General features: G+C 44.1%; 1 protein-coding gene across 2 annotated transcripts in view; it reads left to right on the top strand.

Annotated features, from left to right (window-relative positions):
* The window catches only part of Uhrf1bp1 (UHRF1 binding protein 1), a 46,077-nt gene that overhangs the window by 12,831 nt on the left and 18,555 nt on the right, over window positions 1-14,691 (top strand). Inside the window, exons 2-9 of one of the 2 annotated variants that reach the window (XM_048347912.1) lie at window positions 4,672-4,834; window positions 4,934-4,972; window positions 5,383-5,474; window positions 8,525-8,714; window positions 10,299-10,439; window positions 11,124-11,294; window positions 12,434-12,620; window positions 14,045-14,131. In XM_048347912.1, the coding sequence (XP_048203869.1) occupies window positions 4,672-4,834; window positions 4,934-4,972; window positions 5,383-5,474; window positions 8,525-8,714; window positions 10,299-10,439; window positions 11,124-11,294; window positions 12,434-12,620; window positions 14,045-14,131 (1,070 nt within the window). Of the gene's footprint in view, window positions 1-4,671; window positions 4,835-4,933; window positions 4,973-5,382; window positions 5,475-8,524; window positions 8,715-10,298; window positions 10,440-11,123; window positions 11,307-12,433; window positions 12,621-14,044; window positions 14,132-14,691 lie in introns of both variants that reach the window. The other variant, XM_048347911.1, reaches the window with a different exon arrangement.

Here is a 14,691-nt window from a genome sequence, read left to right as displayed (position 1 = left end):
TTTCCTGTCCCTTAAAATTTGTTACTGGTTTGGGAATGTGACTTAGTGGTAGAGTGCATGCACTCTGGGTTTGATTCCTCAGCACCACATACACAGAAAAAGCTGGAAGTGGTGCTATGGCTCAAGGGGTAGAGTACTAGCCTTAAACAACCGAAGCTCAGAGACAGCACCTAGTACCGAGTTCAAGCCCCAGAACTAGCACAAAAATTAATGCTACTATTATGATTCACTCAATATGTATTAATGTTTCTATGAACAAAGCTCCGAGGTTTATTGAAATTTGAGTCGTGGGTGAGGCCAACTTGACCTGATTTCATGGGTCTTATGCAGCCTTTAGGATGAATGTTCTCCACTCTTGTTTAGTGAGTTTAGTATTTGATGTTTGGCAAATGCTATTGCTTTTATATTTAACCATCTGCCTGATAACCTGGTGCCCATTGTGGTTTGTGGTCAGCATCTTGATAGAGACTGGGTGTTGCTGCTGGCCTTTTTTTTTTTGCTAGTCTTGAGGCTTGGGCTCAGGGCCTGAACACTGTCCCTGGCTTCTTTTTGTTCAAGGCTAGCACTTTACCTCTTGAGCCACAGTGCCACTTTCGGCTTTTTCTGTGTATGTGGTGCTGAGGAATTGAACCCAGGGCTTTGTGCATGCTAGGGAAGCACTCTACCACTAAGCCACATTCCTCGCCCCTGCTGCTAGGCTTTGACATACTTAAGAAAGGTTTTGGAACTGGGTGCCAGTGGCTCACACCTATAGTCCTAGTTACTCAGGAGGCTGAGGTCTGAGGATTGCACACAGTTCAAAGCCAGCCTGGGTAGGAAAGTCCACAAGACTCCTATCTCCAATTAACCACCAAAAAGCCCAGAAGGAGAGCTGTGCCTAAAGTGGTAGAGTGGTAGTCTTGAGCAAAAACGTTCAGGGACAGTGCCTTGGACCTGTGTTCAAGCCCCAGAACTGGTACTAAAAAAAAAAAAAAAAAAAAGGTTTTTAATGGTGAGATGCAGAAAAATTTTTGATAGTATTATGCTGTAAATGTATGAGAAGATTGAGATTTATTCTCCTTACCCAGGTTAAGGGAGAACTTCAAAAGGTTGTGCAGAGGGGTTATAACTTAACATGTTCCTCTAAGCATGTTAGTGCTTCTTGGTCAGAGGTACTCCTTCCATCATTCTCCCTTATCCCATCTGTTCCCTCCCCCTGGTCTCATTTCATATACAGTGTCACACTACAGTTTACTGTTTGTAGATAGTAACTGTGGGAGGCTGCAAGAGTGATGATGAGAGTTGGGAATAGTTGGCTAGCAGGAGGATTAGCTAAGAGGCATACAGGCCCAGCATTCTGTCAGGTAACCATTTTGGTTGGGAAGACTCTCTAACCTAAACTTCTGTACTCACCTTAAAATCAAACTGAGTAGAGGTGGTATACTCTGGAGAATTAGAGAATTTCATGGGTGTTACAGAGTCCAGAAATGGCCTTGGAACAGTTAGGGAAAATGCCTTAGAGAGAAGTCTACAAAGTGGTGCCTGAACTGTTGAGACGGTTCCAGGAACCTTCTGACAAAAGTATGCAAAAAGGGGCTGGGGATATGGCCTAGTGGCAAGAGTGCTTGCCCCGTATACATGAGGCCCTGGGTTCAATTCCCCAGCACCACATATATAGAAAATGGCCAGAAGTGGCGCTGTGACTCAAGTGGCAGAGTGCTAGCCTTGAGCAAAAAGAAGCCAGGGACAGTGCTCAGGCCCTGAGTCCAAGCCCCTGGACTGGCCAAAAAAAAAAAAAAAAAAAAAAAAAAGTATGCAAAAAGACCGGAGCAGTATGGAATACTGAGGAAACTGGCCTGTGTGAAATGATTGTGCAAAGGCAATTATTTATGCATCTCAGTCTGGATTTTGTTGATGGCACACTTACGATGAGAATCTGGATTGGTACCTTTGGAAAGACAGGTAGTAGTTTATTCTTTAATCATATCAGAACAGATATCTGCAAAGGCCAGGGATTTTATTTTACCCTACTTCAAATCAATATTTAGCTTGTGAACTATTTCATATTCTATTGCTTCAAGTAAAAAAATTAAAAAGTCTAATGACTTACTTTGTGAGATATTCTGGTTTCCTCTGCCCCCACTATGTCTCTCTCTCTATTTTCTTCCTGTCGGTCATGGGGCCTGGGCACTGTCCCTGAGCTTTTCTGCTCAAGGCTAATAACACTTTATCACTTTGAGCCACGTAAGAGTCTCATGGACTTTTCTGTCCAGTCTGGCTTTGAACTGTGATCCTCAGATCTCAGCCTCCTGAGTAGCTAGGATTACAGACGTGAACAACTGCGACCTGGTTTGTCTTTTCTTTCTTCCTTCCCCCCTCCCCCCAATCCTGGGACTTGAACCAGGGCCTAAGCACTATCCCTGACTTCCTTTTGCTCAAGGCTAGCACTCTACTACTTGAGCCACAGTGCCACTTCTGGCCGTTTTCTATATATGTGGTGATGAGGAATCGAACCCAGGGCCTCATGTGTACGAGGCAAGCACTCTTGCCACTTGGCCATATTCCCAGTCCCTGGTTTTGTTTAGTTTAGTTTTGTTTTGTTTTTGCCAGTCCTGGGGCTTGAACTCTGGGCCTGAGCACTCTCTTCAAGCTCTTCAGCTCAAGGCTAGTGCTCTACCTCTTGAGCCACAGAGCCACTTCTGACTTTTTCTGTTTATGTGGTATTGAGCAATGGAACCCCGGGCTTTATGCATGCTAGGCAAGCACTCTACCGCAAAGCCACATTCCCAGCTCCCATATTACTTTTTTTTTTTTTGGCCAGTCCTAGGCCATGAACTCAGGGCCTGAGCACTGTCCCTGGCTTCTTTTTTGCTCAAGGCTAGCACTCTGCCACTTGAGCCACAGTGCCACTTCTGGCCATTTTCTGTATATGTGGTGCTGAGGAATCAAACCCAGGGCCTCATGTATAGGAGGCAAGCACTCTTGCCACTAGGCCATATTCCCAGCCCCCCATATTGCTTTTTATTTAGTACTTGTTGGTTATCTTATGGTTTGTCTGATCTTGGCCTTATCACATGCCTTTTTACTTCCATCTGTTTTATGCACACTGCTTCTACCACTCCTGTCTTAGGGCTGTTGAAGTTTTTTTTTTTTCCTTGTTTGTGTCCATATATAAAACTTAGGAGGTATATATTTGTATATATACATTGTCCTCTACTTTTTTAAATGTTATCCATGGACATTTATTTATTTATTTATTTATTTAGTTGGTCATAGGGCTCAAACTCTGGGCCTAGGCGCTGTCCCTGAGCTCTTCAGCTCAAGGCTAGCACTCTGCTACTTGAGCCACAGTGCCACTTCTGGTTTTCTGGTGGTTAATTGGAGATAAGAGTCTCACAGACTTTCCTGTCCGCTGGCTTTGAACCATAGTCCTTAGATCTCAGCCTCCTGAGTAGCTAGGATTACAGGCTTGAGCCACAGATACTCAGTTCTGTTGACTTTTTGTATTTCTGTTTAGTTGCTTTGTATGTGGGGGTTCAGAAGTACCAAAAGGTTATGTTGCTGCTGCTCCAGCCTTCTCCCTAGAATCCCCATCATACCACTGTAAGTGGAATGCTGACAGTCATAAGTAGAACAGTCAATCTCACCTAACATCTTTTTTTTTTTCTTTCTTTTAGCAGTTCTGGACTTTGAACTTAGGGCCTTACACCTCATAGGTTGGAGTGATATTGATGAACTACACTAGTTATGTTTCTCACTGGCTATTTTTAGGATGTATCTCACTTCCCACTTGACATGCCTCAGAGTCTTGATCTGTCCGCTTTTAGGCTTTCTGTCATTGCTGGGATCCCAGGCACATACCACTTTGTCCAACTTCCTCTGTGGAGATGAAGTCACACTGACTTATCTGTCTAGGCTGGCCTTGTGCTATAATCCTCCCAATCTCTCTCTCTCTGTATCTCTCTCAGGTTGTGGGACTTGAACTCAGGGCCTGGATGCTGTCCCTGACTTCTTTTACTCAAGGCTAGCACTCTCCCACTTTGAACCAGAGCTCCACTTCCAGTTTTTGAGTGTTGAGTTGGAGATAAGAGTCTCATGGGGACTTTTTGACCTGGGCTGGCTTCAAATCATGATCCCCAGATCTCAGCCTCCTGCGGAGCTAGAATTACAGGCATGAGCCATCAGTCCCTTCCAGTCTCATCCTTCCATGTAACATTGGATGACAGGCATGTGCCATTGTACCCAGTTATGGTTTAGGAATTGGTCTTGTAAACTGTTCTGCTTGAGGCTGACCTTAAAATGTAACCCATTTTCAGCCTCCTAATTGGCTAGGATTACTGGTGTGAACCACTAGCACCTGACATCTTACATAGCATGGTCACTAGCTGTTCTTTAGCTTTTTCTTTTCTTTTCTTTTTGCTGGTCCTGGGAATTGAACTCGGGGCCTGGGCTCTGTCTCTGCCCCCTCTGTGCTCAAGGCTAGCGCTCTACCACTTGAGCCACAGCACCACTTCCGGCCTTTTCTATTTATGTGTACTGAGGAATCAAACCCAGGGCTTCAAGCATGCTAAGCAAGCACTTACCACTAAGCCACATTCTCAGCCCTAACTTTTTGTTTTCTCCAAGTTCAGAAGTATCACTGATTGTAGTGTGCTTATGAAAATAATAGCTTTGCATCATCATTCTTTTTAGGTTCACTAAGAATCTTTCCCCGGACAAAATCAACTTGAGCACCCTGAAAGGGGAGGGTCAGCTGACCAATCTGGAGCTGGATGAAGAAGTTCTACAGAATGTGCTGGAATTGCCTACATGGTTAGCCATCACTAGGGTCTACTGCAACAGGGCCTCCATCCGGGTGAGAATGAGGATCACAGTGATGCTGTTGTCTTTGGACAGCAGGCCTGCCTTCTTGGGGCAGCTCCCACAGCACTGAGCCTTTGCTTTCCTCTTTCAGATTCAGTGGACAAAGTTGAAGACACACCCCATTTGCTTGGTAATGGCTTTTATTGTTTGCGAGTAATCACGTGGGGATAACGGGTGTGCTTTTAAAAGTAAGGGGTTGAGGTGGGGAGGAGTCATGACAGGTGCACCCTTTTGGGAGTGATGGGTACTTCTTTATGGCTCAGAGAGCTATACTGAGACAGTCACTATTGTCTGGTCTTACTCCAGAACTTCTTTGCACAGTAGGAAGTAGCACTGAGAATTCAAGTTTTTGTTTTAATAACGATTTTTGCTGTTAAGACTCTTTCCTTAGGTTTGTTTTCCTTTGGATTTCTGATAGGTAAAGTCAGAAGTTTAGTTCATGGTGACTGTTGGGTAGTAGCATACAGTGTGCACTGCCTTCCCTGTACTGTGTGGGTTTTATGTAGATGCTTATTTAGCTCTGCATGGCTTTCATTTCAGTGTCTGGATAAAGTAGAGGTGGAGATGAAGACGTGTGAGGAGCCTCGACCCCCCAACGGACAGTCACCGATTGCTCTTGCTTCAGGACAGAGGTCAGTTGCTTCCAATGTATTAACTGCTAAAGATCATGTTTTTAGTTAAAAAATATGACTTTTATTTACTTGCTTTATTTTTTGAAATAGGGTGTTTAGTTCTGTCTGGCCTGGAACTTCTTCCTATGTAGTCCGGGCTGGCCTTGAACTCATGATCCTTCTCCAGCCTCCTGGGTGCTGGGATAACAGATATTACCATATTTAGTTTAAAATAAAACATTTTGCTATGGGAAATTTCAAACATAAGCTAAAATAGGGCAAGGTAATGAACCCTCTTGTGCCCAATATGTAACTTTACCAGTCAACATTTGCCATTCATTATTCATCTTCCTTTTGCCACTTTGCATCTGTGTGTACTATTGTACTTAAAAGCATTTCCCAGCTGCCATGTCACTCTACCTGTAGCTATTGCTGTATCATGTGTCACTAAAAGACAAGGAAGGATTCTGGGAGACACAGACATTCAGGCCATAGTATGAGTTATATTCTATGGATGTACCACTACAAGTTGTTTAATCATTTAGTTGTTGACACTCATTTTGTTTCCATTTCTTTGTTATTGTGAATTATGTGGCTGCAAACATTTATATAGCAGCTTTTAGTGGTCATGTGCTATTATTTCTCTTGCATAAATACCTAAGATTAAAATGATGTGGGTACCAGTGATATATTCTGTATCCAGTATGATATGAGAAGGGTTAGCTTTTTAAGAAGCTGTTCAACTTTTTCAAAGCAGTTTACCAATTTATAAACTTTTTATATGAGCTTACTTTTTTTTTTTTTTTTGCCTGTCCTGGGGCTTGAACTCTGGGCCTGGGCTCTGTCCTTGAGCTTCTTTTGCTTAAGGTTAGTGCTCTACCACTGCAGCCACAGTACTACTTCCAGCCTTTTCTGAGTAGTTTATTGGAGATCAGAGTCTTGCAGACTTTCCTGCCAGCTTGGCTTCAAATCATGATCCTCAGATCTCAGCCTTCTGAGTAGCTAGGATCAAAGGTGTGAACCACTGGCGCCTGGCATGTTTACTTTTTTTTTTTGTGGCACTAAGCATTGAAATCAGGGCCTTGTGCTCAAGTGCGCTACCACTTGAGCCATATCTCTGTTTTGTTTGTTTTTTTAATGCAGAGTGGAATATTTTCACATTCATTCATTTGTTCATTCATTTATTGTGCCAGTAGTAAGGTTTGAACTCACAGCTTCTTGCTCTCTCTTGGTTTTCTTGTTCACAACTGGTACTCTACTACTTGAGCCATACCTCCAGTCTTGAAAATGTTATTTTTAAGAAAGAGAAAGTAATCCAGACACCAATGATTCACACCTGTAATCCTAGCTACTCAAGTGGCTTAGATCTGAGGATTGTGATTTGAAGCTAGCCTGAACAGTAAAGTCTGTGAGACTCTTATTTCCAATTAAGCACCAAAATGGCTGGAAATGGAGCTATGGCTCAGATGGCAGAGTGTTAGCCTTGAGCAAAGAAAGTTCAGGGACAGCACCTAGGCTCTGGGTTCAAGCCCCAAGACCAGCGCGATACACACACACACACAAGAAAGAGGGAGGGAAAATTAAATCATGTCAATATCCTGACATTTCTAAATACAGAGAAAAGATTTTGAATTAACTTTTTAATTTTTTTGTGTGTGTTTGCATATATAGGTGTGTGTGGTACTAGGGTCTGAGCTTAGGGCCTCATGTGTGCTAAACAGTTTTTAACTTTTTTTTTGTTTTTGTTTTTGTTATTGTTTGCCAGTCATGGGCCTTGGACTCAGGGCCTGAGCACTGTCCCTGGCTTCTTTTTGCTCAAGGCTAGCACTCTGCCACTTGAGCCACAGCGCCCCTTCTGGCCATTTTCTGTATACTTGGTGCTGGGGAATCGAACCTAGGGCTTCATGTATGGGAGGCAAGCTCTCTTGCCAGTAGGCCATATCCCCAGCCCACTTTTTGTTTTTTTTGCCTTGAGATTTAATTTGCTTTATTGAGCACAAACAGGACATAAATGTTATTAATAATTACTTTTTTTGTTTGTTTGTTTTGTTTTTGCCAGTCCTGGGGCTTGGACTCAGGGCCTTAGCACTGTCCCTGGTTTCTTTCTACTCAAGGCTAGCACTCTGCCACTTGAACCACAGCACTACTTCTGGCCTTTTCTATATATGTGGTGCTGAGGAGTCGAACCCAGGGCTTCATGTATAAGAGACAAGCGCTCTTGCCACTAGGCCATATTCCCAGCCCCAGTGTTTAACTTTTAAATTCATTTAAAAATATATAATTTAAATTAACACTATAAAATAAGGTACATTATTTTTTCTTACATAAAATAAAGCATATCGTAAGTATTTTCCCCACTTTTTTTGTTTATAGTTTGACAATCACCCTGTAGAAGTATAAAGAGGTGTTATTTCTTTGGTACATGCAGAATATATTTATTTTTGGATGCATTATGGTTTCATTTAGCCAATTCCTTATGGGTGGCTATTTGGATTGTTTCCATGTTTTTGCTGTTACAAATGATGTAGCAGTAAATGACCTTGTTCATGGGTCTCTTAGGGTTTTGCCAACATTTTTTTTTTAAAGGACATACAGATGTCCTTCACTCTTCTCGTCTTGCCACTTCAGGCTCCTCACTGGCGAGGTATAGCTCTTTGGGAAGTACTTGGCTGAGTAGAGGGAGGGAAGGTTCTTGAGTAGATTTTACAATATTAAACTTAACTCGTCTTCAACCATCTGTACTTCTACTCCCTTTGGAGAAAATTCTAGAGATACCTAGTGCTTTTCTGTAATTATACCTTCCTCCACAGGTAAGTATTGTTTAGGTAGTTTGTGAGGCATGAACAGATTTGTCAATTTATTCTGTTAGAAGGGGATTGTTCGCAGTTCAAATATCTTTATTATTACTGTAAAAAAATTAAAAACTTAAAAAGTAAAGCAACAAAAGGAGACATAAAGAAAAAATATGCATTTATAGTTCTTACATCCAGGTTCTTAGTCCAATGTCTTCTAATATAAGGTTTACATAAGGTCTCATATGACTGATCGTTGGTCTACCTCATTTGTTGTAGTGAGTATGGCTTTGCTGAGAAGGTGGTGGAGGGGATGTTCATCATCGTTAATTCCATCACCATCAAGATTCACTCCAAGGCCTTCCATGCTTCGTTTGAACTCTGGCAGCTCCAAGGCTATAGTGTCAACCCCAGCTGGCAGCAGAGTGACCTTCGTCTGACACGGATCACCGATCCCCGCCGAGGAGAGGTGAGGGCCCTAGCATTTTTTTTTTTTTTTTTTTTTTTTTTGGCCAGCCCTGGGCCTTGGACTCAGGGCCTGAGCACTGTCCCTGGCTTCTTCCCGCTCAAGGCTAGCACTCTGCCACTTGAGCCACAGCGCGGCTTCTGGCCGTTTTCTGTATATGTGGTGCTGGGGAATCGAACCTAGGGCCTCGTGTATCCGAGGCAGGCACTCTTGCCACTAGGCTATATCCCCAGCCCCAGGGCCCTAGCATTTTGAGAGAATCAAGTAGGAGAATTAAAAAAAAAAGGCTTACATTAGTTATACAGAGGGGATTTCATTGTTAAATATTCATGTATGTGTTTATAATATATTTTAATCAACCTCACCCAAAGCAGAGAAATTCGTAAAAGCATATTTCTGTAAGAGAAAGAAGCAGAAAGGTGAATCCCACAAGTTTTATTCAGGAAGGGCAACCAAGTCTTCTTCAGCTCTGAAGGGGAAATGGCACACACCCCTTACAACTAGAGACCCTTTAAATATTAGGCAGAAAAATGAAGTCAGGCGGGGGGTAGATGGAAGCAGGGTGAGATGGAGGCAGATTGGGAAAACAATCTTGAGTAGAGGGTTCCAAGGTTTAAACCACACCTGTGTCTGTCAGGAGAGTCAGCACCAGACATGGCCTTGGTCTTAGGCTGTCTTGTAAGACCCCCTGGTGTGTTTGTTCAGGGGAGAGGGAGCAGGTGATTTAGCAGGGTTGGCTGCAAGGGCAGTTCTAAGATATGGCTGTCAGGGGGAAAGGTGAGTGTTTTCAGTTTATTTTCCATCAATTCTTTGTTTTTTCCTCCTCCTCCTCCTCCTCCTCCCTCTTCCCTCCTCCCTCCTCCCTCCTCCCTCCTCCCTCCTCCCTCCTCCCTCCTCCCTCCTCCCTCCTCCCTCCTCCCTCCTCCCTCCTCCTCCCTCCTCCCTCCTCTTCTTCTTTTGCCAGTCCTGGGGCTTGAACTCAGGGCCTGGGTATTGTCCCTGAGCTTCTTTTGCCAGTCCTGGGGCTTGAACTCAGGGCCTGGGTATTGTCCCTGAGCTTCTTTTGCTCAAGGCTAGCACTTTACCACTTGAGCCACAGCTACCATTTCTAGCTTTCTGTTTATGTGATACTGAGGAATGAAAATGAACCCAGGGCTTCATGCATGCAAGGCAAGCACTCTGCTACTAAGCCACACTCCCAGTCCCCATCAGTGCTTTTAACTGCGTATATCCTTCCCTCAATTACAAATCTCTGACCTACTGTTTTGTATTAGGATCCCAACTGAGGAAGACAGGAGTCTCTGGGTTCCTGCCTCTTGGTTAATGTCATTCTTTGGATGAAGAACTTTAGCTGGGCACTGGTGTATCATGCCTGTAATCATAGCTTCTCAGGAAGCTGAGCTGTGAGGTTCGAAGTCAGCCTGGGCAGAAAAGTTTCTGTGAGACTCTTTAATTAACTACTAAAAAACCGGAAGTGGCTCAAATGGTAGAACACTATCCTTGAGCACAAAGAGCCTCAGGGACAGCGCCCAGGTCCTGAGTTCAAGCTCCACAACCAACAACAAAAATTTTACTTTTTTCTTCCAGGTTTTAACATTTAAGGAAATAACTTGGCAAACACTTCGAATTGAAGCAGATGCTACAGATAATGGTGATCAGGACCCAGTCACCACCCCATTGAGGCTTATTACCAACCAAGGCAGGATCCAAATAGCCCTCAAGAGAAGAGTGAGTGTGTCCTCTGTCCTCATGAAAACCTCTCTTGTTTCTTTTCCTACACAGCCTGGCTGGTACTATCCTCTTGTCGTAGAATTACTGCCCTTGGAAAGACAGCAGTAGCAGGAGGACCTGCTCTTCAGTGTTGCATTATGCTGTTAGTGAGAGAGGGCATTTCCAACTCCTGTTTTAAAATTTTGGATACCACAATTTCTACCCACGTGTAGGCATATTGACATATGGCACCTGGCAAGTGACTATTAGTACTTCTTGTTAATCAAGCAAGCAGTGGGGGGAGGGGGGAGGAGAGAGAAAGAGAAAGAGTGTCGCGTGTGTGTCAGTACTGGGGCTTGAACTCAGGGCCTGGGCTATCCCTGAGCTTTTATGCTTAAAATTAGCACTCTACCACTTGAGCCACAGCTTTATTTCAGGCATGTTGGTGGTTAATTGGAGATAAGCATCTCACAGACATTCCTGCTCAGGCTGGTTTTGAACTGCAGTCCTCAGAGTAGCTGTAGTCCTGAGTAGCTAGGATTATAGGCGTAAGCCACTAGCACTCAGCTAAACGAGTACTCTTGTAACAAATAGGCTCTCTCAAGTGTTTGCTACTCCTAAACTGGACATCAGTCACTTTGTGGGACTGGAATGCTACAAGCTGGTAAACTGCATGTTCTCTGTCCCCTCCTCCCACCCCAGACCAAAGATTGCAATGTGATAGCCTCCAAGCTGATGTTCCTGCTGGATGACCTGCTCTGGGTACTGACTGACTCACAACTCAAGGCTATGATGAAGTATGCTGAGTCGCTGAGTGAGGCTATGGAGAAGGCAGCCCAGCAAAGAAAAAGTCTGGCCCCTGAACCTGTCCAGGTTACACACAAAGTGGACACCCTTGTGGGGGTGGGGAGGTAGTGGGCCAGCCTTCATTTGTACCAATATAGGTGGGATTGGCATTTCATTTGACTTGCGTTTGAATCTGTCACTAACTTTGGATATTCTATTTTTGTTGTTGTTGGTTGTGGGGCTTGAACTCTGGGCCTGAGCGCTTTCCCTGAACTTTTCAGCTCAAGGCTAGTGCTCTACCACTTGAGCCACAGAGCCACTTCTGGTTTTCTGGTGGTTAATTGGAGATAAGAGTCTCATAGACTTTCTTGCCTGGGCTGGCTTTGAACCACGACCCTCAGAGCTCAGCTTCCTGAATAGCTAGGATTACAGGCATGAGCCACTGGTGCCTAGCACTCTATCTATCTATCTATCTATCTGTATCTCCTTTTTTTTTTTTTTTTTGGCCAGTCCTGGGGCTTGAACTCAAGTCCTGAGCACTGTCCCTGGCTTCTTTTTGCTCAAGGCTAGCACTCTACCACTTGAGCCACAGTGTCACTTCTGGCTTTTTCTGTTTATGTGGTGCTGAGGAATCGAACCCAGGGCTGCATGCATGCTAGGCAAGCACTCTACCTCTAAGCCACACTCCCAGCCCCTGGATATTCTTGAACCTTTTATATTTCATTTACTCTGATCCTTGAGTAGTGTTGTGTCAGCTACACAGGCAGAGGAGGAAAAGTAGAAAAAGCCTCTTGTTCTTGTTGGGGCTTTCACTGTCTTGAACAATGGACCATAGGCAAGTTGTTACAGTGGGGTGTGATGAGTGCTGTCATAGAGGTCAACATTGCCCTGAGAGCATCAAAAAGGGGCATTTTCCTATGCAGTGTGTGAGACAGCACTTAAAGACTTCTTGGAAGAGATGCTTTAGCATCAGTCAGCTAATTCCTGGTGGGGGGTAGCTTGAAAGGCAATTCAGACTTGAGAAGAAAACTCAGTTGCTAGACTAATTACAATTAAGCTTTTTGAAGTGTGGATTTAGTTGGGAAAGAACTATGCTGCTAGGCAGGAGTGAGAGGGAAGGGATATCCTGACAAACTGTGGTTTTGCTCAGACCAGGATGAAGCTTAAAGCTTGTGAAGGAGCCTGCCGGTGTCTAGACTTTCTGCTTTTCTTTTTGTCACTCTCAGATTACTCCACCTGCACCCAGTGCCCAGCAGACATGGGCCCAGGCATTTGGCCAGGGCAACAGCAGTAACAGCAGCAGCCGTCTCAGCCAGTACTTTGAGAAATTTGATGTGAAAGAGTCCTCCTACCATCTCCTTATCTCCCGCTTGGACCTGCATATTTGTGATGACAGCCAATCTCGAGAACCAGGTATTTATAAGGCATGAGGCTGGGCTGGGTGCTCTAATTTTGGGCAGAGCCTGAGATGAGGCTCTTTTCGAGGAACACTGTGGTGTCTTTGGGTTGGATTCACTTAATCACAGGGGGTAGCCCCAGATTGCTGTGAGTCAGTGCTATTAATCAGCGTTTAACGCACATTGGGGTCACCTGTCATACTTTTTCAGTGCTTGGACGTGAACCCAGGGTCTTGCATATGCTAGACAACTGAGCCATACCCCACCCTACAATTGCTTTTTTTTTTTTTTTTTTTTTTCAGTCATAGGGCTTGAACTCAGGGCCTGGGTATTGTTCCTGAGCTCTTTTGCTCAAGCCTAGCACTCTTATCAGTTGAGCCACAGCCCACTTCCAGCCCTTTCTGTTTGTGTGGTAAGGAGGAATTGAACCCAGGGCTTCATGCATGCTAGGCAAGCACTCTACCCCTATGCCACATTCTCTGCCCTATAATTGCTTCTTGATAAGATCTTGATTCAGTCCCTTCCCCTTTCCTTTTTTGTGTTAGCTAAAAGCTTTAGGTGTTTTGTTTTTTAATCCTTTCAGAAGTTTTAAATTAAGAGTAATTGAGAGTTGTGTTGTATTGCTTGTTAAGAGATGTGCAGTACTGTCCTCTTTAAGTGCCCAGGCCATGTAATTCATGAATGTGAATGACTGTACACTTAATATATTTATTTTTAAATTAAATCAGTTTACTCAGTGCAATTAGGGCATTTTGGATGTGTGTGTGTGTGTGTGAGAGAGAGAGAGAAAGAGAGCGAGAGAGAGAGAGAGCACACAAGAGCGCATAAGAGGGCGAGTGCACCGGTACACGTGTATACCGGTTCCAGTCCTGGAGCTTAATTAAACTCAAGGTCTGAGCACTGTCTCTGAGCTCATTTTGTTCAAGACTAGCACTCTACCACTTGAACCATAGCTCCATTTCCAGCTTTTTGCTGGTTAATTGAAGATTAGAGTCTCATGGACTTTCCAGTCTGGCTTTGAATGGCAATCCTCAGATTTTATTCTCCTGAGTAGCTAGAAATACAGGCATGCGCCACAAGCACCTGCCTGCCTGAGATATTTTAAAATATGAGACTAGTGCCCAGCTAGCTGACCATACCTTGGTATGTTGTTTACTCTCTAAATATTGGAAACCTGTCAGCCAGTTACAATAGAAACAATAAAGTACCCTTCTTTTTAAATTTTGAAGTGGGGGATCTTTTAGAGCATGTCTCTTTACTATTGCAACTTAAATGAATAGGGCTGAAGTCTTGAAAGTCTCACCTGGCATAATGGCCTTTGAGCTACATGGTATCACCCACTTGGCTTTGATGTTGGCCCTCCAGAGGACTCCTAAATGCTTCAGGTGGTGGTTAGACTTCTTTGTTTCAGTGCTATTCACCCGTATTTTTCTCTTGTAGGTGTTTCCGCAAACAGACTCATGGGCGGTGCTATGCAGCTTACCTTCCGCAAGATGGCATTTGACTACTACCCCTTCCACTGGGCAGGTTAGGAGAAATCTGAATGGGGTCAGTTGTAGCATGACTGACTAGGAGGTGTTAGAGATTGCAGTGCATGCTCAGAGAGGCATTGGGAGTATCCAAGAGGACATTTTCTAGAACCCGGATGGTCTCATACTGGTGATTAGTGAGAGGAAGTGGGGAACAGAGTGCCTACTGTGGTGTTGCTTTTTTGTGCCTGTCCTGGAGCTTGGACTCAGGGCCGTGTGCTGTCCCTGGGCTTTTGTGTTCAAGGCTAGTTAGTGCGCTACTTTTGAGCCACCCCTCGACTTCCACCTTTTTGGTGGTTAATTGGAGATAGGAGTGTGTTTCAGGTTTGTCTGCTTGGGTAAACTGTGATCCTCAGATCTGAGCCTCTTGAGTAGCTAGGTACGAGCCACCAATGCCTAGTTAAGGTGTTGCTTTTGATTCTGCCTTCAGCTCCTTATCTGACTATGTTTAGAGTCTCTCCAGTAGGCCATGTCAGCAGCTTGCCTTTAGCATCCTTAGGGAAAACTTACATGTGGAATTTAGAAAAACTTGGTTATTCTCAGTGGATGACTTTTCCT

The sequence above is a fragment of the Perognathus longimembris genome, chromosome 6 (assembly GCF_023159225.1).
Source record: "Perognathus longimembris pacificus isolate PPM17 chromosome 6, ASM2315922v1, whole genome shotgun sequence".
Lineage (NCBI taxonomy): Eukaryota > Metazoa > Chordata > Mammalia > Rodentia > Heteromyidae > Perognathus > Perognathus longimembris.
The sequence above is the reverse complement of the archived record's forward strand: the minus strand, read 5'-3'. Positions and strand labels throughout refer to the sequence as shown.